Below are 24,832 nucleotides of genomic sequence, written 5' to 3'. Positions count from 1 at the left end.
GTAGTTTCAGAATCAACTCTTTTTAAAGTTTACTGCATGGTCTCAAGCCACTGTGCCAAAAGTTACAAAAAATGGAATAATGCAGATCTTTAAGGTTTCCCAAAAACTGGAAACTCGCAGAACTTTCAGGCATTTGAACAGAAAGGAGGGAAGGGCAGGAGAACAGATTTTGGATGTTAGCTGTCGTTTCTTTCCATGAGAGCATTACTACCAGCTTGGAGGTCAGACTATTTGAGTGCTTCTGTCCTGCTCTTCTGTTGTTTTACCTGCTTAGATTCCTACCTGGTAACTCTGAATTCATGATGATAGTTCAATGGCATCATTAGCACACCCAGTAAGTCTTAACAGACATCCTGGATTTTCACTGGCTTGTGACCGTAGCTGTTTTCACCTAGAAATACAAGGTGTGGACTGTGGCCATCTATGGTCTCGGAGACAGCAAACGGAATATTCAATAGGACAGAAAAATTGTGGCATGAGGCTTTCACAGGGACAAAACTATCACAGTGCTTCTTTTAAGTGAAGATACTAAACAATATTGAAAATAGCGACATCTGCATAGACTGGATAAGTATGGTCAGTTAATGAAGGGGAAAAAAAACCTCTTTTGCTGCAGGGTTTTAAACAACTTCTGGCTGTTAGGGGTAATTTTGTTCTGGCTAGATTAGCCAATAACTGGCTCCTCATTTCTTTCTCAGAGCTGTCAACACCGGCCGATGGCAGAGATGAGGTTACCAACCCTTTCTCTGGTTCAGTAGCACAGGCCCTATGTCTTTTCCAGTCTGTGAGGAAAGAAAATTGTTAACCTGGAAATTGTGCCAGTATATGGAAATATACTGGATATTTTTTCTATTATATAGGTACCGCTAGTACCATCTCATTCATAGGTTAATCACTGACTATTCAATAAGTACAAGACAATAGCATAAATTAAAACAAACCAGAGGAAGAAAGTAGAGGAAAACATTATTTTGATGATTCCTGGTAGCATTTCATGGCCCATACCTATTGAAGGACATCTCCTTTGCCACTTCATTAGGCCAAGACCTGTCTCATCATTAGAGACACCCATTCAAAAAAAGCAGTCACCTGGGAAACACAGCATAAACATCACCCTTAGTTGCCACTCATATTGCTGCCTGAAAAGGCTCCTGCCCAACAACAAGGAGCGACATTTGCTTTTCTCCTCCAGCACTTCCACAGCTATGGTGTGCAATCTTCTGATGTTTATTTGGTTGCAAGAAATTAACTGGCAGCCAGATGTGTATGGTGAAAATAATGAAATTTAAGATGTGTAAACAGGAACTTTATGTAAAAATAAGGTACAGCTTCTCCTCAGAACAGTCTTGCAGCTTTGAAACATGCTATACTGCTGAATACCATATGGACTGCTTTTTCACTTCCTTACAAGCTTTCTCAAGGGATTATTCTAATAACTAGCATCATGTAGGAATGTGAATCTTTTACATATGTAACACTATCGGGCAATGCATTCTAAATGTACTACCAGTTATCATAGCTTTTATTACAGAAATCAATATTTTATATCCTTACATGATGTACTATTAACTGGCCTTCCCAATTTACAAACCTTGGGCTGGAGAATGGTATGTTTCTTTCACAGTATTGACCTACATTATGAATGAGGCTTTAAAGGACATCACTAAAAAGAAAAAGAAAGAATGGGCTTGGGTTTGTGCTATACATGGCTGTAGCCTTGAAGTGGCAGGTGGTCTTTCGTAGGAAACCATACTGCTGCTTCTGTCAGTATACCAGGAAAAATTTCTTTCCTATCAAGACAATACTGAAATTTAACTAGCTTAAAAATGAATTGAGAACCTGACTTTTAGAAATTCAGAGTTTTAGTGACTGCAGAATTTGTTGTACCTAAACTGTGTCATGTCCCACTCTCCCTTTTTTTTGAGGCACTGAAAATAAGTACATTTAAGTTATGTGAAACCTCTTTGCCATCCCCTTAATTTGCAATACCATAACCTCTTCTCTTCCTCTTCTGGCACAGCTTAAATCCTTAGCACTTAAAGGCATATAGAGCCTTTCAGCTGGGAATGAGAAAATGCCTTACCAAATTTCCTGAGAGTCACTCAGCCTCCAGCAGACACATTTGTCTTAAACATCTCTTCCTGCAAACTGCAGAGCTCAATCAACCCATAAGGCTTCCAGCACATAAGCCTGGGGTCTCAGGCATGTTCTTTCCACCCTCCAATTTGAAAAACATTTCTAAATTTTGTTGAAGTACTCTGCTTATATTATTCAATTCACATGAACACCTGCTAAGGGTGGACATAAATCCTTGTGATATATCCTTAAATTTAACAGGGATAACTTTGTAGGTGGATCCTGGTTTTAAGCTGATGATTTTAAGTTATAAGGGAACACTTATGTCCGCTTGGTTTAGAACAAAATTGTTTCCTCAGGTTGAAATATTAATGATACAGCTAGCAATAATCTGTAAGAATATAGGAGAAAGAATGATAGAACATGCAAGTCATAACCTAGAAATATGCAATTACTTGGGATCCCTGGCTCTCCTGCTCACAGAACCATAGGATCCTGCTTCTGCAGACTGGCAGCTCTGTTCCTGAAGGGTCAAAACTTTGTACAATTCACCCAAGTGGGTTGATCAGTCATTGTAAGACGTGTTGTGACCCTTCTTTTGGGTCTGTTTGTTCACACATCTTATTCTGGGTACAAAGAGACACTGCAAGCAGGATATACACAACATAAAAGCATAAAGCAATTACTCACTGGGATTTAATGAGCTGCTAGGCAAAACTGTAAGTGTGCTGACCACCCCTACAAGGCTCTTGGGGCCAGGTAGGCATTGGTCCCACAGGCAGGGTGAGCTCCCATGGGATGCTCAGCCCCACAGAGAGGCACCTGCCACCCACACACTGGCACTGGCAGCTCAGCCCAGTGACTCCCACCTAGTTGCCCTCTGCTTTTCTCCTAAGATTCCTAGGCTGGTGTTTTTTTTCTTGAATCCTTGACCTATCAATGGTTGCATCTCATCAACCCTGCTCCTGCCCCCAGTGTTGCTTTTCATACTGCTGTGGGGATGCTCTCACAGCTGTGCCAGTAGCCTGGCCCCAGGTCAAGGAGTGGTGCTCCTTCAGGGCTCCCAGCACTCACCCAGACCTGGCCATGGCGTAGGGGGAAGTTCACAGCAGGGACTGCGGAGAGGGAGTTTTCACAGGCGGCTGAGGAATTCCTCGAACCCCATTTGCCTCTGCTCTCCACAGACTAGAAACAAAGTGGGTATTTCCTGTGTCTATTCTCCATTTTCTTTCACTGCCAATAGGTGCTTTGCCTATAGCCACTTCGCCCTGGTGGACAAGTCATGGATGAGGGTGATTGCTCTTAAGCACTAGCCTATGTGACCCTTAAGACTGGCAAGTTGTAATTTGTTCTTCTCTCCCTCCCCCCTTACCACAGAGCACAGCTCAAAGGCAGAGGAAAATCTGCCCCACAAATCTCTAAGGTCTGTGATGCAGATGCAGCCAGGTGAACAATATTAAGGTGAAGACTTCTTCCTCTGCTATGAATGACAGCTTTTTCTCCTCAATGCAGGAAGCTGTGTGAGAGGGAACACCAAGTGACTCAGCTTCCTTATAGAATTACCTGACCAGGAGCCACCCCTGCCTGAGTACATCAGATTTGATCTACTTCCCTATTAAAATTTGGGTCCAGGTGCTTAGAATAAAGGGACTTGTATAGGTAATATCTTCCTGAATTCACTCATAGATCTGAAAAATTACTCTTTTGAAACAGAATCTACTTCCGTTCTAGGCATTCAGTCTTTGGACAAAAGGAACAAGTACCTGACATACTGAGTAATGAGCTACTGTCTTTAAATAGATGATTTGGGGCTCTTTCTTTCATTCTGGAACACACTTAAGGTGTACGTTTGGTAACAACAGTTTTCAAGCAATCCTGACTGACGTGATTTGTAACAAAAGTTTGTCAACAGTAAGGTCAAACCCAAAGGAAGAGAGAAACATCACTGGCTGATCACTTAAGCTAAAGAACTGCCTTGACCTGAATGGATGCTTTAAAAGAACAAAGTAACCTAGACTAGAAGTGGATTAAACTGAACTCATGTACAAGTGTATACAAGCACAAGCTCTGTGTAAATTGAACTTGTCCCTTTTGTGATTATACATGCGCTGTAACAGCAGGATGACTGTTGCGGAGAATCTGCAAATTTTGCAACAGTCTTCCCAGGGCAAAAAAACCCAGGCATACGTTATTTCGGAATATTGTCTGACCCAGTTTAGGACTTTTCATTTGGCAGTGTATTGTACTAAATTGCATTAAGTGGGATGCTGGATCAAAGCCAAGTATTAAGGCAGCCTGTTGGCTGAGGGTTTGCGCGAGACACCTCATTCCAGTTTGTCTTCACAAAATGTACAACTGAGCCATTTTAATCTGTGGGTCAGCTGGACTGCTTGTGTCATTAATAAGATTCATGTAAGTATGGTACAATTAAGCAAATATTACACAAAATATTAAAGATCATCTGTCTTCCCTTACTCTATGCTTCATGTCTTGTTTCTGCTGAAATATTTTCATGTTCATTTTCTTTTGGGAACAAAGTGAGCCCAAATGCAATGCTGCCATCTGAGAGTGGTTTATGTTACCTTAATAATTAGCCAGAGAAGACAACAGTTCTGATTTAACCCTGAAAGGCTAAGTGAGGGTTGCTAAGGAGAGCAATCTGCAATGAATCAAATGATGAAAGACCACCCCAGTGCAAAGCAATTCAATCCCAAAAGCCAGTAGTCTCCCAGAGCCATTTCAGGTGCCAGATTTAACCCCAAGAAGACTGCAAGCTGCAAATAAAACTTGGGCTGGGTGACCTGGGGTTTGGCTTCAGCCTGCATCACCTTTCCCAGCAGCCTGGAAGGCAAATAACCTTTGTTTCATGTTCAAGTTTGAGGGGAAGCAAGACTGTTCTGTAAAAGCTAACCCCATCTCAGCCATTCCTGGGGTATGGTCCTACATGTTCTGGGGCAAACCTCATTATGACCTTGACAGCTTTTCTAATAAGCTTAGAACTTACCTTAAATTGAGATACCTTATGCAGATTTAGCTGTATGAAGACTCCTACAGTAGCATTACATCATTTTTAGACTCCAGTTGCCTTTTTTGGGGAATTTAATAACAGCCTGAGTTATTCTCTAAATAGACAACAACAAACTCCAGACCTTTTTCTTTTGAAGCGAGTAGGACAAAAGATGGGTAAGGGTAGTCTGGGGTTTGGAAAAAAGTTCTTAGTCTGTACTAAATTGTGGAGATCCTTTTGTACATTTATTGCATTACCTTTGTAAGTCTGGAAGGACAGTGCAAAGAGGAATCCTATTTCAGGTCACTGTAAGTCAATCTCCCCACTCCATTTAAACAGCAGTGTTTCATGTACGGAGTACTATTGTGTAATTTTGTTATTTGGGTTCTTCTATTATTTAGCATTCAGCCCTGTGAAAACTTAACAGTAGTGCTACATGATGCTGCTAGTTTAAGCATGTATTCTTCCAATCTACCATGAAAAATGATGCATGCTAAATAACCCCATTCCAAGAAAGAAGGGCACACACTAAGCACAAACATCTCATGGTAAGAATGCTGCATAGGCAGCAAAAAGCAGCAGCTGGTTGGCATTTGGTAACCACATAATTTGGATCAACAAATCCTATGGTATGCTGTTTTCTTTGCTGCTAAACCTGTAATTTACAGCAACAATTCTTTTTGAACTGCTTCAAAAGCTGCACTAACAATACTATGCTTTTTACAAAAAAAAAAAGAAACCTAACTTTTTCTAATAACAGAAGAATTAAGGGTGTGTGTTTCATATTTATAAAGTATTTTACAGGGACTAAACAAATTCTCTATATAATACTATTAAAAATAGCCAAGTCATGCATAATTTAAGATAATGTATTTTTTACTAGGTGTCAAAGCTGTTTAGCATTTCATATTTTGAAGCGCTTCTCTCAAAGCAATCTACAGTTTATTTAAGCAAACAAGATGCAAGGTCACATCTCAAATGCTTTACATCCTGACAATCTTAGAAACATTAAGATCAAAGAAAGATAACCTTAGACTAATTTAAGAGTCACTGCAACTCTTCTACACCCTACAACAGTTTGGACAACGAAGCCTGTGAGGGAAGTTGTTCAACTTAAACTAACATGACAGATGTAGTTAAGTAAACTGCGTATGCATTTGCAAAAGTAACATTGATGATTCCTAGTAACCACTTGCTCTTTTCAGACAGCTCCATAAAATTAGATCTGCTTTTATCTTAAACTTTCCCTCAAAAAATTGTCTCAGATCTTAAAATTGCTACTGCAGAAATATAAATATTAAAAATAACTTAGTCCTCAGCTGCAGGATGAGCTGAATTGTAAATGGATGACTTACTGAGGAATAAACCTGTGCCTTTCTTAGATCAGATGAAAAGTCTATTGGCTGTGTAGGAGGGAAGGACTCTTACCAAAAGACTCTCCTGTTCTGTGTGCTCTTCAATGGCCTTCATTGTGGTTCACCCAAAGTCCTCCTAAGTTTTACATACATTGATGAATATTAAGCTTTTTAAGAGAGTTATAATTCAGTCTATTAATATGCAAATGGTAGTCTAAGCCTGCAGCACACTGACTTTAACTTGACAAAGAACAAAAATATCCTCCTTTTTGAAATGCTAAGCACACACCAATTCTTATAGGTAGGTACATTGCTGCAAATGCTATGATGAGAAATCCTTTAAACATTTCTAACCAATAATAGGGAAGCAAAGTAATTGTAATTAATTCTTTATTATGTATTTTTATTGTTATTTGGGGCATGCATAATAACACTGCAACAATTATATCTATCACAGCATTACAATAGAAACTATCTGAAACCTTGAATTTTTGCATTTTGTGAACAGTGTTTACTGCTACTGCAGTCTTACTTGAGATTCAAACCGATTCTCCCTGATAAGTCAGGCTGATAAAGCAATCCACCTCCAAAAATGACCAGGCAAGATTTTGGCACAAACTGCAGTCTTAGCTGCAAGTTACATTACACCAGGGGATGTCACCAGTGAAGACACAATACCAAAATTTGTGCTGCAACTTGAATTATACCTGGAAAAGGAATAAAGTAATTAATCATCCAGCAATTATTTAGAAGCAAGACAGTAAATAACACAGATATAATTATCATTTATAATCTTATCTGTTGTTAGACTGGAAAAAGAGGCAAGAATATCTTCTTTCCCTATACAGAATCAGTCACACTAATAGCAAAGAGCATCATTTAAAACCAGAAACACATTGGAATGCCAATGCGTAAACCAAAGATTGTCTGGCACAGACCACGCTAGATGACTGATTTGTGACAGTTCAAGAAGCTGCCATTCTTTGCTCTCCGTTCTGCTCATTTATTTGGGGTGAATGCCATAGTAACAGAATGGAGCGTGTGCTCAAGCCTCAGCTAATAACACCAGAATTCCCATGAAAACAGATAAAAGGGGATACCCGCATGTGTCTGCCAACACTGCTGCAACAATGGCAACATGCAGTAGAGAAGGGATAAACAGTGTGAAGCAGCTAGCACTGCAGCAGTTCTTCGCATGAACTGGCACCCCTGTGAGCATGAATGGAGACTCTGCCTTTCAGAAGACGTGTTAAGCAGCGCCACAAAACATGTAAGAGGTAACAGACTTTGCATTTTCAACAATGTGTAAGGTAAGAACAAAGTTTCACTCTTGCATCGGAACTGCACTAGTACAAGTGCAGACCCGCAACTGCCAGACTGACATCTCATCTAATCAAACACATACATCTAATCTAATGCGTAAGTGCATTAGAATCTAAGGTATAAACACAATGTTATTGTTTTAGGAAAGTGCCTGTTATCCTGAGTCATTATATAATTCATTCGTAACTCCTTTGCACAGACTAAAAGCTGTAGAAGACAAGAGAAGAACATATACGCATATTTACTCAGGATGAAAAGATGATTTTGGACTACTAAGTCACAATTCTTTCTAAATAGATGGAGTACATTTCTAGTCTTGCCTGTAGTATGAAAATAGTGTTCCAGGATTAATACAGATTCATATGAAAACTAAGGAGAAATGCATAATAGGGTTAACTAACATGTGGCATCCTGCACCTCATGAAATTTAAGTCAGACTTATTTATGTGAAGTACTGAAGTATAAGTCCTTAAGGATGAAAAACTATTTATGCAGATAACTACTATAAGACTGACACAGCAATATAAGCATTCTGCACTGGTCTCACTAGACTGACTTAAAGATAGGTTGAATTCTGTGGCAGTGTTAATCCTTCTGTTCGGCAGATTCCCAAATTCCTCTACAATTTCAAAGCAGAGGGCTCCTTTTCAATAGGGTATTAAATAAACTTTCTTATTTACAGTATGTAGTTCACGGAACACAAGGAATGATAATTTTTGCTACAGAGATAAATTTATAAAAGAATAAGAATGTAAATGTTTCCATTATACCTTTATATCTCAAAACTGCGTGATTATTAATATAAATTCAAGCCTTTAAACAAAAATACAGTAGCATATCATGAGAAATCAAAAACCCTTCCTCAGTTTAGAATCAGGATGGTATGGAAAGGCATCACCAAACAATGCTGTATTTGAAACAGCAGATCTTGCTGAAAATCCATCTCCCAACTGAGAATCATTGATATAGTTAATTGTCTTGAGTCTTTTTTTTTTTTAATCCTTCTACCAAAGGCACCCTTTCCCTCCAAATAGTTTTATTTGCAACAGTAAACATATATAAAGTTCTCATCAGTTAAAAACCTGCTGTAACTTAGAAGTGTTATTTTTCATGCTCTTAAAGCCCTTGATCATGCAGTGGAAAATGAATGCCACAACTGGGTCACATCAAGTAAAAATAATTTTGGAAATATATTTTTCATTGCAAAACACGTCAGTTCTGTAAACAGCAGCATACAACTTCATTTCTCTGTTAGATCTTATTCTAAGCAGAGACAAGAGGCAGTAAAAATTAGTAGATGACAGGAAAAGATGAAGTGTAAAACCCGTGCCTGACAGCTCGACTTTAAACATGAAGAATACAGAATCACAGAATAATTATTCAGGCTGGAAGAGACCTCAGGAAGTTACAGCCCGATCTACTTCTCACAACAGGGTTAACATTGGATTGAGACCAGACAAAAGATGTTTAAACCAAAATGCACCTTCCCTCTTAAAGCATTTGAGTTGGGTATGTTATTAATGTGCCCACAATAAAGTGAACTCTTATCAACGTGCATATTGAACAAGAAAAATTGAGCAACTGGGTAGCTGAACATACATACAGCGTACACAACTAACCACTTTTTGCAGTCATGTACACTTAAAAAAACCTCTCTTCATATTAAAACATGCCTATTTTATGGGAAAGAGTTTTATACAAGTGTATAAGGTCTTGTAAGCACAGGCTGCATTGGTCACTGTGCAAAATTCCTGAACTGTGAACACACATTATATATTTTCACTTAGTACTGTGGCAAAACCTTATAATATAATCCTCAGAAGCAAGAAACAAGTGCAACAATTCATACATCACTTTTTCATTTTTAATTTAGTAATTATTGAATGGTTCCAGAGCAGGCACTACATTACTTCAAACACAATCTCAAGTATCTTTGAAATAATGTTGAAAAATAACCTCTTCACCTCAGGATACACACACGCATATACACACACATACACAAATTAATTTAGAAAATCTGTACATGTGTATTTTTCAGGAAGCAACTCAAAGAACCGTACCACAAAATTAGTTTCTGTACTCTGACACACCACAAATTATAATTCATTTTTCTGTAGATAGGGTTTAAGGACACAAAATGCCATGCAGTGCTATTTAGTAGAAAATGAACCAGTAAATAAATTTATCTATTTAGTGTTAAAAGAAAACACAGAATTCCTTAAACAAAACAAATGCCAGTTTACCAGAAATCAGAAATATTTATTGTCCTTGACCTAGGCAGGCCCCAGTTGTTTGTGTTTCTTTAAGCCTATCCCCTTGGTAGACAACAGTGTGGAAGTATTTGACTATGAAAATCCGGGAAATTAATTTCCTATTACTGGCTGCAAAGATGGTTCAAGAAAGGAGTATCCTTGTTGAATCTGAGTCTGAAAGTCCATCTTCTTGATTAGTTGCCTCATAATCACCTGCATTATCAGCTAATTCAATGTCTTGATCATCATTACTCTCTGCGCTGTAATCAACTTCTTCAAGGAAGCGAGGTTCATCTTCATCCAAAACATATGTAGTAGGGCTATAATGAACAAGAAGTTACATGAATTATGTTAAAAGTTTTGCTTGAAACAATACATTCAGAACATGCCCTGTCCCTGTCCTGACATACAATAATCCAAAAATTACCTCAGGAAAGGGGCTGTTTACCTGAAATAGTATCAATTTTTTAATTGCACGTAAAACAACTGGGAGCCAAAACCATGTTTGTAAGACCCTGAACTAATTAGTCATACACAACTCATTATCCAAATGTGCCATGACAAACAAGCTACACATTATAGACTTAAACTAATGGCCTCTAAGAACTTCATATAATTATAGCAGTATCAGAGGTTATTGCAGAAGGATACAACTACATAAAAAAATAGAAGTTGCTATAAGGTATAAACAAACTAAAAAACAGATGAGACACTAAAAATTCAATTGGGAAACCTCTATTTTATTAGAACACATATTTTACTGAAAAGCATTGTGAGCAATTACACAGTACATATCAGAAATGACAAAACAAGCAGTCACGTTTATGCCTAGAATTAAGTTACCATATGAATCACTTGACTCATATCAGGTCCTCACACACTCGCACGTAGTTAAAATTTTTATGTTAAGCCTTGCTGTTCAAAAGGCAGTGGATTTAAGGAACTGAGCCACTGCCCACAGAATGGTCTATGCCCTTAACTCATGGCCTCCAAGAATAACAGGACTAACACCTTTAGTGTTAACTGGAGAAAGGTTAAAAGACAACTTTCTGATTCTCCCACCTCCCTAGGACAGAGGAGAGAAAAAAAAAAAACCACCACCAAACCAAATAGTGTTTTCCAGTTTTCCTAACCCACCTTGGGACGTAAAAAGCTATCTGCTTATAAGCACTAAGTATTCCTAAATATTTCATAAGTAATTTTATATTCAGATGAAGTCCTATGAAGGTTTTGTAATGCATTTTACCTAATAATCAAATCACACAGAACTAATACAAAACAGTGAGAATGTTCTTACTCAGAAAGATCACAGGGTACTTGTAGAAATGTTTGCATATTAATTTTGATGAATTTTGTTGTCTTACGGCACACAACAGCCTAGCTTGGCTGTGGCTTTATAATTAAAAGGATTAATCACTGCTTTCTAAAGGTCTCTTAGGAGCTTAAGTGAACCACCTGAAATCTGCAATGCAATCTCTATTCAATTTAAATAAATTTCACAGTATTCTTCCTCTACCTGTAGCCTCAACGACATGCTACACTGTCATGTTTTGTATTGTTGACAGTTCAATTTAAATATTGGGAGAACAACAAATGACAAGAATTGTTAATCCTTGCTTAAGGAAAAAAAGGACAGAAGACCTAAAATAGTAAGAAAATAAATTATCAAAATTTCAGTTTAGCTACAGTCTCTGGATTTACATTTAAAACAATCTGTATCGTGGTTCACTAAACAAGCTCATACTCATTAAGCCATGCAAAAAGGAATGCTCCACAAAACTAAATACTTTTAGAGATTATTTAAGCCATAACCAGGGGAACAACCTGCTATGTTGGTTAATGAACTAGGTGTTTAAAACAAAATTGTTTCCATTTAGGAGACACAAACAGTGAGGAAAATAACTACTATCTTTGCTAAAATATCTTTTTCATTTTACAGGTAGGTAAGCCAACATACCATAAGGATACACACTTTACATGAAAAACCTGTGGTAGAACCAGCAAAGGAATGTAATTTTTCTGTGCTTTTGTCCTGTGACACTTTCGTCCTGTGACACTTTCCGTCCTAGGAAGTCACTACCTATCAACACTTCTTCTAAGGAAAAAAAAGTTGGGGGAAAAAAAAGTTTGTTTCATTTGTCTGAGGAACAAAATGAAAGGAACTTCACCACATAGATCACTTCCAACCTGTGCACAGTTATTTTGCAACTTCTGCTTCTAATCACTTAACACAGATAATGATTTTTTAGCTTTCGTATGCAAGGGATCCACACTGCAATTGCAGGATAGACTGTGTAATTCAATTCACAGGAAATGGAGCCATTAAATCTGAATGTTGGCCCAATATTAACTAATAATTCTGAATACTGAAACAGAAAACTACAATGAACTATGTCAATGACATATTTTACTAACCACTGACAATGGGATGTTAACACATTACAGCAGGCACTTATAATAATTCATGTTAGTGAGGTATAATGTAGAATAATAAAGCTCTTAAAAATTCTATCCACTCTTTTTAATAAGTGTCATTATTTGGAAATTAAACTCACATAGTTGATGCAATTAAAAAAAAGCAACCAACAAAACCTATTTTAAGGAGAAAACCCCACAAAACTGGACACACAAGCAAACCACCTCTTAGTTCACCTCTTAGAACTGGCTTGTCATTTCATGTAATATGTCCTATTTTATATTGTCTTGAAAAAACACACAGGTATATGTATTCAATATCTATTTTTTGTTATATTTGTATATATGTATTTTACTTATTTAGGTAGGTGTAAGCATGTAGGCATGCCCCTAACTTCTAGAAGTTCAGCCACTGTGCACAGTCTTCAAGTCAGTGCGTCTGATGTAACACATTTGCTCTGGCATGTGTATGCTCAAAATTCTCATCCGAAACTGAGGGATGCTTTTTATTGGCATTTCCCATTTAATAAAATCAACATTATAAATTACTTTATTCAAAAAAATACCATTAGAATAGATGAACAGATCTTATTTTCAAAGCTACACAAACCTTTAACGTAAAAACTGGCTCTGGAGTCTGCCTCATAACAATCTTAGCTTTCTACTTACCATCCAGGCCAATGCACCATGGCTTCTCAATCACTTATTACTGAAAATAAATATCATGATTGTATTTACTAAGATTATTTTTTCACTTTCCCTTTGTTGAGTCTTCATTCCTCACAAAATGGTATCTGAGTACTTTGTACATTCAAAGGAAAAACCTGTGTCGCATACCACTCATGTGCATTTGCTTTGCCCATGGCATGTTTTCTTCTGATGTAGCAAATGTTAATCTTGGATATTTAACTTTTCAGCAATCTTATTCTAAAGGTAAGTATGAATCTGCAAAATGTAATTATTACTCTGCTGTTTTACTAACGCTGGGTCACAAGAAATGTAGAAACCAAAACACCTGAAAAAATTTCTTGCTGTTTAATCAAATTCTTTATTTGCCTCCCTGCCGCTCCCCACCCTTGGCATATCTTGTGACAATATATTTTTAGCTGCTGTCATGCTGATTCTATGGGTTTTAATTTCCTAACTTTTCCCTCGGGCTTTTTCTAATTAACTTGCTAAATAATCCCTCTTCCTCTACCCCCACACCTCCCGCTTTTCCTTTTAAAAGGAAACCATTATTTTTCTCAGGTTAGCAGAGGTTGTTTATCACACAACTATAGTTCTGTAGTATAAGGGATAGCATAATCTGTGTATCTTCTTTGAAGTCATGGCAGTTAAAAGAGAATTCTACATGAAAACCTGAAGTTTTGCAGATTTTACTTAAACAACATTTTATGGGTAAAAAGATGAACTCCGAAATACCTGATACAATACTGTGGTCTTCATGTTTATGAAGAACTTTAAGGATATCCCTTTAATTTAAAAAAAAAATAAATCTTCTACATCACCTGCCATTGCATACACTGAATTTAGGAATGAATACAACTTTTTTCTAAAACATACTTTAATTATTATTTTTTTAATGACAACATCTTCCTATGTTTTTTCTTATTTACATTAATGCTCCAAACATATTAAAAAATAAACCTATCCACTAACAGGGTATATTTTTTCAAACTACAATTTTATTTGTCCCTCAAAAGATATACTTGGATGTTTTATTATCCACATGACTCAATTACAGAGAAATTAATCCGCAAGCCAGACACAAACGTAAACAATTTCAGCCCCATGGAGATCAGCAGTTTTCTGAGACTACAGGGGAAGTGTATACATTTTAAAACTTTGGAAGAAAAAATTAAGACATATTCCCTGCCAAACTATGGAGAATTGCAGCTACTTGGGGAGTTGGGAAAGGAAGGAGGGAAAGATCTGAAGAACTAATGATTCTTTTCAAAACTGCGTTGCCAGGGGAGGGAAAATTTTAGCAGAGAAAGAGTCAGGAGGTATCACAAAGGAATCATTTCTCCATACTTTTAATTTCCCTTTAGGGTCTATATTCTCTTCTAGGGATCAGCAATGCTGCTACAGTAGGCAACCTCACACATGCAGCTACTTGCTCTCCCCTTCAGGACCTCTTCACATATGTGTTTTTCCCAAGTAGTAAGGATATTTCCTCAAGGGAATTTCCAAGGCTAAAGAGAACAACATGTCTCGCTCTTTTCTGAGCCCTAAGAAGCTGGCTATCCAAATCCCATCTAAGTCTTGTTTTAAAATATCCGCAGAGTTACTAAATTTCACTCCACCGCTTAATAAAAATTAATCTCAACATTTTCTTTGTGCTGTCACCCTGAAATACATTTTGTGAAACTAAAAACTGGATTAAATTAGTTGGATTCAACAATCATTGACTAATATTTGGATCATACTACCAGGAGTGGAAGAAAGGCTTGAAAAATGGTATGAAGAATATAACCTATTCATCATACTTATTTTTCCTACTAGTTGCCTTATTTTGCCTTAGAGAAGATGAACAGTACTCTGACACTACAAAGAATTAAAAGCAATCACTTTCACTTGGGCCAGAGGAGCATCTTGGTGCATATGCACTACCACCAGGCCCACCAGTGAAATTCTAGGTGTCATCTTTCATAGCTTTTTCTTCCAACCTTCTGAAAGGCACAGACAGGACAAGAGTTGCAGCATAAGATGCCTTCTTTTTAACTAAGTTGTACTCCTAAGGTACTGGAAAAAAGGCCAAGAAAAGCTCAAATGCTGCAGGAGAGTGGGGAGGGAAACACTTTTACTCACAGGTGATAGAGATTAGGAGTATGCAATTGTCTGGGCAAATTTTAAGAGTTATTAAGGGGGAGGGAAATAAAGTAGGACAAATCCAGTTTCCTTCTGGCAGCTAGAGAGAGACCCTTTACAAGAAAGTGTTGGACACATTCTCACTGCATGCACCTCTCACTCCGTGCCCCACCAGTCTGATGTCTTTTCTCAAGTGTAAGACTAAGTGCAGGAAATGGATTTTGCATCAGTGTTTTTCTTTCCCACAGCTCCTTTTGGCAGTCTACTTTTTCTACCATTTTCAAGACATGCTGGGTCCCAAAAGCTGTCTGCTTTTCTGCTATAATTAAATTAAATTAACAAACAAAAATACACCATGTTCTAGAACATACTAATGAGCCTCAAAACAATCAATGAAACAACAAGAATTTCCAAAAACAGCCCAAGTTATTGTGCAAAGGATAATTCCAGTAAGTCCTAACAGTTATGACTGCAGTCATGTGTTTTTGTTTCATTGCATACAGACTCTATCAAACCTGTCAGCATAACAACTATAATTCTTACTACAAGATCAGTATTACATTCAGTCTAATCTTTTCCATTTGCAACTGGGGGGGAAACATTGGCTAATAGGTCTGAAATAATTAAAGAAAAATAAAGTGTTTAATTCATCACTTAAAATGTTAAAGTGCACTGCCAGAGGGAAATAAATCTACTTACTGCTTTATTTTCTTAAGTCAAGTATGTTTCAGACATGGTTCAAAATAAAGTCATGGAAACTGAGCCTATGTGTAATGAAATACTGGAGGTATATTTTAAAATATTAACATTTACTTGGTTATTTTAAGTACAATCAGCAAAACAAAAAATAATTTGAGAAACCCTCAAAATCATTTGCAAGAAATAAAAGCAGTGCTTCTGTGTGTTTAGACTTGAACATTTAAACTTGCCTATTTATCCTCTAAAGCACCGAAATTGTCATTTTGTAAAAAGTAACACCAGTAACATCCAAAATACAAAGAAAATAACTACAATCTTATTCATTCCTCTAACTACACAGGGATATTATAGCTGTGTAAAAACTACTCTCTTATATACTTCTTATTCATGAATTTTTTACATGCATTTTCTGTAGGTAGCTTCTCATTCATTTCTAACGGTAAGAAATGAGCAGTGAATCATGTAAGTATGAGGAAAGAATAAGCAGTACGTTTATTAGAATAGAATAATGGGAATGGAAGTCTGGGCATATAAAGCAAGGAATAGCACTACTATCTTCTGACCCATGACTGCCTCTGAAGAGGAATGGAAATTAGCTTTATGAATTTTACTCAATAGCTCTTTGTATATCTCCAGCACTCAACTGAACAGATACCTAATGAACAGATATCTCAGCTGATAAATATTTCTAATAACTCATCTAGAGCTGTACAGAAATGCTAAAACTTCAGCACTTTGGATATGAGGATTGATCCAAAGGATAAATGGACAACATATTTTACAGATACTATTTCACTAAGAAATAGAAACAAAATAAATGAAAATCTATTTCCTGATAATTACAAAGAGAGGGACTTCTGCTGCACAGAAAAGTAGCCAGATCCTTGCTGGGAGGGGAAGAAATAAAACGATACAAAGCAATCTTTTCCTCCAAACAGCAGTGAGGTCTCATACAGCTAGGGAGCTCACCTCCCCTGTGCTGCAGCTGGAAGAGTACTTAGAAATACCAGCCATGGGCTTCTCTACATCTCATTATCATTGGACTGGGAAGTGGGCAAAGGAGAGCTCAAGAGTTTGCTGAGCCTCATCAGAGGTGTCACCAGGAGCTGCTTCAGATTGTATCTATGTAAATTAGTTGTAGCCTTCTACCAAAATGTTCTGGCATGCCTCTCACACCACCAAGATGACAAGAGAAATTATGATTATGGAATCTGAATGAACTGCAACATCTTGAGGCAGTGTCCAGTCTTCTATTTCACTGTACAAGGGAAATACAGCATAGTCTTGAAAACTCATTTAGAGATCATACAAAAATACTGCTTAAGTAGAACCTATACCACCACCACCACCACCCCAAAAAGACCAAAACCAAAATTATGAAAGACCAGGGGAAAATCCATGCTGAACCACACTTTTTTCAGCTGCTAAAATCTGAATATTCCTCATCTTTTTTTTGGTTTGGTTGGTTTGGTTGGGTTTTTTTGAGGAGGAATGATCTCATCAACACCTATCTATTACACCCTTGCCCAGTACTTCCCGAGACAGTACAAAGTGGCTTTCAATAGAATTCATTTAAAAAGATATTAAAATCTATTTTAAATAATATACAAAATAGAAGAACACAGTATCTTCATTATCCCATAAAAGAGCTGACCTTTAAATACAACCTGTTCTACAGTATGTGTTTCTGTTCTGAAGATAAGGCAGTACCTGAAAATAAATAACGAGTCTTCCCCCTTGAGTATTGTCATTGATAAATAGTACAGGTTTTTGAACTTTCTGCTGAGACATGCGGTGAGTGCTACCAAACACAGGAAACTTGGGCCCCAAGGATATCTGGCCCAATTGTCATATGGGCATATTTGTTGGGGAGCAGAATAAAATCGCTCTGCTCTGAACAGACTTTTCCAAGTAATTGAGCCAAAAGTCTGACGGCCTAAGGTATATGGCAGAACGTGGCTTCTGAGCCTCCAGAAACAAAAATCGGCTCATCTCTTAGTTCCACCTATGGCAGTATTAATCCCTTCAGCAAAGAACGAAAAAAATAACGTGAAAACATAAATTATTATAAGGCACTTTCATTGCTAATAGTGGAGGTAATGTGAACAAAATTATAGTTTCTTGCTTATGCAGAAATGACGTATGCACATAACTTCTATGGCACACAGCACAGCTATCAAAAATAAAAAGGAGTCAACTCAGTTATCCAGATAGCAAATTCTTATTATCATGCATAGACATGGGTCATTCCTGTCTCAGAAGGATAACAGAATTATAATTTAAGAAATAAACAAAATCTAGTCATATTGTTCTAGGTTTACTGGAGGAACATCTTGCCAGGGTAAGTATTATGTGCTTAAATATTTTTCAACATTTTAAATTGGAGATGACTGCTTAGGTAACTTTGGTTAAATAAATCTGTTCAATGATGCAACAGCAGGTACAGACAAATCAGTGGCTGTACATAAAACTGCTCTAGTTACACATAAAGTTTAAGAAAATTCACACTTGAAAAAGGGAACAGTGTGATATTAGGTCAATATTCCAGTAGTGACACAAAGAGTATAGTTTGCACTTTTCTCTGAAAAACATGCTGTCTTGGGTGTCTGATTCCACTCTCACTTTTCAAATAAGCATTTCCACTAAATTCAATGACATGAATCCCTGTATAAATAATTATGATTATCAAATCACTTCTAAGATGGGTTCAGAACATATAGAGAATCAGGTACAAATACACAACATAATTCAGTCTTAATGCCACATTTTAAAGACAAGTTCTTGGAATTTACACATTTAGTTTTTTCACCACAGATTTTCACATAGATCCACAGTATTGCTAAACGAACACTGAGAGCAAGGTACCTATTTTCTCACTTCATGCTATATATTTTTCTATTTTAGTGTTATAAAGTAAATTTACATTTAATAGATTTACATTTAAAATATTTAAGAAACAAAGCCATCAGACATTAGAAAAATCTAAACAGTTGTTAACAGATGTCTCCAATAAAGCTCAATATTCCTTATCTGATAAAAATCATAACTCCAACATGCACAGAATCTCATTTTTTTTCTACTGCCTTAATTTCTTTAGTGCAGAAGCATTTGTCACTACCTTTCACCATCTGTAGCCAAAGGTCAGGATTAGGAAACTATTTTTTTTTTCTATATACAAATTCAGTTTCAAAACATTGAATGAAGTTATTCATTCATCTCTCAACTTAAAATTTTGTCTTGCAGTACAATTACTTTTGTGATTTTCATGACCCAGTCTTTTGGGGTGGAGACTGGACCTTCCTGTTTTTTGAAGTTCCTGAGTACCAGTTACCTTCCTCACACAAAAGGATTCTAAATATTTCCATGTACAGTCTCAATAATATTATGAGCCTCATGTTATTTTTCATCTATGCTCACATGTGCCAAACCAGCTACATTGTGTTTTTGCAACAGTAAGTTTTTCATTAGTGCTTTCAGAAAATCCAGTATAAAACAGTCTCCACGCCCCTTACTTCCACCAACAAAATGTAAATCAAGTCAGAAGCAGTTTCCCCCCTGCCCCAGCACTTTACATGCAGTTCATTTTGGTTTTTCTAGAGCTAGCTGGATTAATGAAGTATTTTAGCTGGAGAAGGAAAGGAAATTCAAACTATACATGTCTGTCCACATACCTCTTTCCAGGATTTGCTTTATTTCATAACATCAAAACAACCCACTTTCCCCTTTATTCCTTTTCTCATCTAGGGTTACTCAAGTTTGCTATCAAACAGAAAGCAGTAATAGACTTTTACTCACTGAAGGCAATTCCATACCCATCATAAACAGTGTGCTTTAGAAGTCCAAAATGGAAGAACCATTAAGTCCAATGGATTGTGTTTACGCTTGTATGTGCTTTCAAAGCAGCTGATCAACTTGTGTACAGACTAACTACGGAGATCCTGTTCCAGAATCAGGACCATAACTATTACCTTTACAGTAAAGTTTAGTTTCACCAAAACAAGAAAATCTCTCTCAATAAATGATTGTGCTGACCTGTTGAAAGTTTCAGAAATATTAGAAAGCATTAACCCTGTTGTTAGTTTAAGCTAACATCTAGCACCAACATTTAATCCAGACAACAGTTTCTCTACTTCTTTACCACAATTGCACCTACAGTTTGTGGATCAGTTAAAAGCTTAACCAGAGCGGTAAAGCATAACCAGTTGCTTCTCCCCCCACTACCCTGGGAAGAAGGTCAAGAACTCTAGCTCCTTTTTTTATTCACTTCCTTCAAATAGCTTCAGAACTAGATATTTTGTGCATGTGTTCATGCAAAGTGGTATGTTAGAAGGCTGGCTGGTACGTGACTCCTCACCCTTTTTTATCCCATCCTGATACTAAAGTGTTTCTGATGTGTCTTTAGCTCTCCAGCAGATCCTATGGGGAGTGACTTATGTATGACATTCCCCAATTCAACAGGTGCTGTTTTAAGGCCACTCCATCATAAATAACATTAACAAACTCAGAAATCCAGCACGTAATTTTTTCTGAAGCACAGCACACCTGTGACCCAGGATGCTAACTTTCTCCAGAGAGACAATATAAAATACAGATTCTACATCTGAGGCAGTTATTAATATAAAGTTATTGTCCTGGGTTCAGCTGGGATAGAGTTAATTTTTACAGCAACCTGGGAGGTGGGGGCATAGCCGGGGCAGCTGACCTGAATTAGCCAAGGAGCTATTCCATACCATGGGACATCCTGCCCAGTATATAAATGGGGAGCGGGCCGGGGGGTGGTCTCTGTTTTCGGTGGGGGAAGTGGCGGAGCGTCGGGTCCCGGGTGGTGAGCAGTTGCACTGTGCATCACTCTTTTTGTATACCTTTTTTTCATTATTGCCGTTGTTGTTGTTGTAATTTCTTTGTGTTTGTCCCAGTAAACTGCCTTTATCTCAACCCTCGAGGTTCCAGTTTCTTTTTTCTTTTCTCTCCTCCGTCTCCTCCCCATCCCACCGGAGAGGGGCGGAGGAGTGAGCAAGCGGCTGCGTGGTCCTTTGTTACTGGCTGGGCTGAAACCACGACAGTCATGTGGACATCTGGGGCTGTTTTTCAATGCCACCCTGGCTCTATCTTCTTTACAACCTCCTTTCAGATATTTGTACACCTTGATTAAGATGCCCCCCGAGCCTTCTCTTCTCCAGACTAACAGTCCCTGCTCTCCCAGCCTTTCCTCCTATGGCAGATGCTTCAATCCCTTCATCATCTTAGGGGCCCCTCACTGGACTCTCTCCACTATGTCCATGTCTCTCTTGTACTAGGGAACCCAGAGCTGGACACAGTACTACAGGTATGGCCTCACCAGCACTGAGGAGAAGGGAAGAATGATGTCCCTCAACCTGCTGGCTACACTCATCCTAATGAAGCCTAGGATACCATTAGCCTTCTTTGCAGCCAGGGTACATTGCTGGCTCATGTTCAACTTGGTGTCCACTATGACTCCCATGGCCTTTTCTGCAAAGCTTATTTCCAGATGGTTAGCCCCCGGCATGTACTGGTGCCTGGGGTTGTTCCTCCCCAGGTGGAGGACTTCACATTTCTTGCTGAACTTCATGAGATTCCTGTCAGCCCATTTCTAGAATCTGTCAAGGCTCCTCTGGATCAGCCACTCCTAGTCCAGTGTCATCTGGAAACTTGCTGAGGGTACACCTTGCTGGCTGGGCTTAAACCATGACAGGACCTGCCACATCGTCCACGTCATTAATGCAGATGTTAAACAGGAGTGGACCCACTATTGTGCCCTGGAGTACACTGCGAGTTACTGGCCTCCAACTAGACTTTGTGCTTCTGATAGCCACCCTCTGGACCCAGTTGTTCAGCCAGTTTTCAATCCACCTCACTGTCTGCCCATACAGCCCATACTTCATCAGCTTCTCTGCCAGGATCCTATGGGAAACAGTGTCAAAAACCTTACTGAAGTCAAGGCAGACAATATCCACTTCATTCCCCATGTCTACCAAGACAGTCATTTCATTGTAGAAGGTTATCAGGTTGGTCAAGCATGACTTACCTTAGTGAATCCATGTTGACTACTCACAATCTCCTCCTCCATGTGGCTGGAAATGCTTTCCAGGATTAGTTGTTTCATCACCTTCCCAAGGATCAACGTGAGGCTGACCAGTCATAGTTCCCTAGGTCTTCCTTCTTCCTCTTCCTGAAGATAGGAATGAAATTTGCTTTTCTTCAGGCACCTGTCTCAATCACAACGATCATTCAAGGATTATTGAGAGTGCCCTCACAGTGACATCAGCGAGCTCCCCAAGTACTTCTGGGTGCATCTCATCAGGACCTATGGACTTATGCAAGCCCAGTTTGCCTAAGTATTCTCCAATGTGTTCCTCTTCCACCAGGCGTAAGTCTTCCTTGCTCCAGACTTTCCCTTGTCCCTGGGTCCTTAGATTACTGAAAGCCAGTTTTGTTAGCAAAGACTAAGGTGAAGAAGGCATTCAGTACCTCAGCCTTTTTCATGCGCTGTGTCAGCAGGGCTCCTGCCCCATTCAGCAGTCAGTCCACATTTTCCCTAGTCTCCCTTTTACTACCTATGTACTTATAGAAGCCCTCCTTGTTGCCTTTAACACCCCATGCCAGATGCAGCTCCAGGTGGACTTTATCCTTCCTAACCATGTCTCTGCATACTCAGACAGTGTCTCTATTCTTCCCAGGTTAGCTGTCTCTGCTTCCACCTTCTATGTATTTCCTTTTGTCCTGGGTTTGGCTGGGATAGAGTTAATCTTCACAGGAAGCTGGAAGGAGGCACAGCCAGGACAGCTGACCTGAACTAGCCAAGGAGCTATTCCATACCTGTGACATCATGCTCAGTATATAAATGGGGAGCGGGCTGTGGGGCCAGGGGCTCTCCCTCCTGGTGCGGGAAGTGTTGGAGTGTTGGGTTCCAGGTGGTGAGAAGTTGTTTTGTATATTCTTTTAATAGTACCATTGTTGTTGTAATTTCTCTCCTTGTGTTGTCCCAGTAAACTGTCCTTATCTCAACCCATGAGGTTCCATTTTTTTCTTTTCTCCTTTCTGATTCTCCTCCCCATCCCACCGGACGGCAGGGTGGGGATGAGCGAGCGAGCAGCTACATGGTGCTTTGTTACCAGCTGGGCTTAAACCACAACACCTTTACGTGTTTGAGTTTTGCCAGGAGTGGTCCTCGAATATCCACCAGCTTTCTTGGGCCCCTCTTCCCTCCAGGGTCTTATTCCATGGGACTCTTCCAAGCAGATCTCTGAACTCTCCTCAAGCCCAGGGTTACGATCTTTGCCCTGCTCCCTCCTCGTGAGAGCCTGAACTCCCATCATCTCTTGGTCACTGCAGCCAAGACTGCCTTCAACATTCACATCCAAACCAGCACATCCTTGTTTGTGAGTACCAGATCCAGCAAAGGACGTCTCCTTGCTGGTTCTTGTATCACTTGGGTCCAGAAGTTGTCATCAGTGCTCTCCAGGAAGCTCCCAGATTACTTATGCCCTGCTGTGTTGTTCCTCCAGCAGATATTGGGTTGGTTGAAGTCTGCCACAAGGACCAGGGCTTGCAAACATGAGGCTGCTTCTAGCTGTCTATAGAAGGCCTGATCCATTTTTTCTTTCTGGTTAGGCAGCCTACAGCAGACACCCAACACCATGTCACTCAGTGTGATCTGCTCTTTAATCCTTACCCATAAGCTCTCGGTTGGCTCATCATTCATCCTGAGGCAGACCTCCATGCATTCCAGCTGCTCTGTCACATAAAGGACAACTCCCCTTCTTCACCTTCCCAGCCTGTCCTTACTTAGACAGCCTGTATCCCTCCGCTGCAGCACTCCGGTTGTGCAAGGCATCCTATCACATCTCCATGATCCCAACAAGATCACAGACATGAAACTGCACACAGATCTTTAATTCCTCATATTTTTTCCCTATGCTGCATGCATTAGCATGCAGGCACTTCAAAGAGGCACCCCAGCATGCTTATTTCTCAGAAAGGGTCTGGGTTTCTTCCATATGGTCCCTCACAGGCACTTCCTTGCTTACATGCAAATGCTTCAGAGAAATGCTGTAAAGCAATGCTTTAAAGAAGAGAGTCAAAGTGACTCTTGACCATTTAGTATTTATGAATAAGTAATTTATTTTAAGTATGATACTTAGTGAAGAAGTTTCCCACAGCCCCTTTGTGTACCTCTGTGCATTAAGGCTAATTCAGCTGTTCCCACTGCCATTCTAGACTGAAGCCTGCCTATATTATTCTTAATCTCCTGTGGAGACTCTGCAACTTCTAAAGATGACTGTTCCAGAACTTCATTTTTGCTTGCCATATAGAATTTTTACCACATAGAGTGACTTTTCCTCATAATTTAAGGCCATTACTCCTGGACTAGTCTGCCCGAGAGACAACAGACTCTTTGTGTCTGTCTTCTCATATTTGAAGGCAGGTTCATGTTCTTTTCTCCTTCTCCATCCCCTAGTTTTGCTCATTTTCATAAAGGCCTTGTGAGGAAAATTGTAATCAAAATGATTAATTTTATTTGCTGTAGTAAGACTTGCTCTATCATAAAGATGGAATTCTATCTGGTAATTCCTCTCAAGAGCTTTACAGTATAAAACATTGCCCCTTGCTCCCCAGCTTTATTTCAAGGAATATATCTATCTGAGATGCACTACAGAACTTTTTTCAAGCATCTACACACTTCATGACCAATTAACATTTTTCACTTCTCAAATTCTGGTCTCTTTTGTCAATACTTACACCTCATCCCAAAGAACAACTCAAATGTCTATCAGACAGTATGCTCCTCATATATTTAAGAAGAATTCTAAACAAATTACTTACCTTCAGACGATACATATCCAGAACCCCTGGCAACACATATAAAACAATAC

At 38.7% G+C, this 24,832-nt stretch overlaps 1 protein-coding gene across 11 annotated transcripts in view; it reads right to left on the bottom strand.

The window, feature by feature from the left end:
* Positions 1 to 9,611: 9,611 nt before the first annotated feature.
* AGTPBP1 (ATP/GTP binding carboxypeptidase 1) overlaps positions 9,612 to 24,832 on the bottom strand; it is a 71,871-nt gene continuing 56,650 nt past the window's right edge. For 8 of the 11 annotated variants that reach the window (XM_049795691.1, XM_049795688.1, XM_049795685.1 and 5 more), the window contains one exon: positions 9,612 to 10,333. In XM_049795691.1, coding sequence (XP_049651648.1) covers positions 10,156 to 10,333 — 178 coding nt within the window. In that variant the 3' untranslated portion in view covers positions 9,612 to 10,155. Of the gene's footprint in view, positions 10,334 to 21,984; positions 22,129 to 22,887; positions 23,576 to 24,782; positions 24,809 to 24,832 lie in introns of those variants that run through there. The other 3 variants (XR_007505113.1, XM_049795693.1, XM_049795695.1) reach the window with 3 other exon arrangements.

The sequence above is a fragment of the Accipiter gentilis genome, chromosome Z, assembly GCF_929443795.1.
Source record: "Accipiter gentilis chromosome Z, bAccGen1.1, whole genome shotgun sequence".
Classification (NCBI taxonomy): domain Eukaryota; kingdom Metazoa; phylum Chordata; class Aves; order Accipitriformes; family Accipitridae; genus Astur; species Astur gentilis.
Note: the sequence above shows the minus strand (reverse complement) of the source record. Positions and strands in the feature narration are given on the sequence as shown.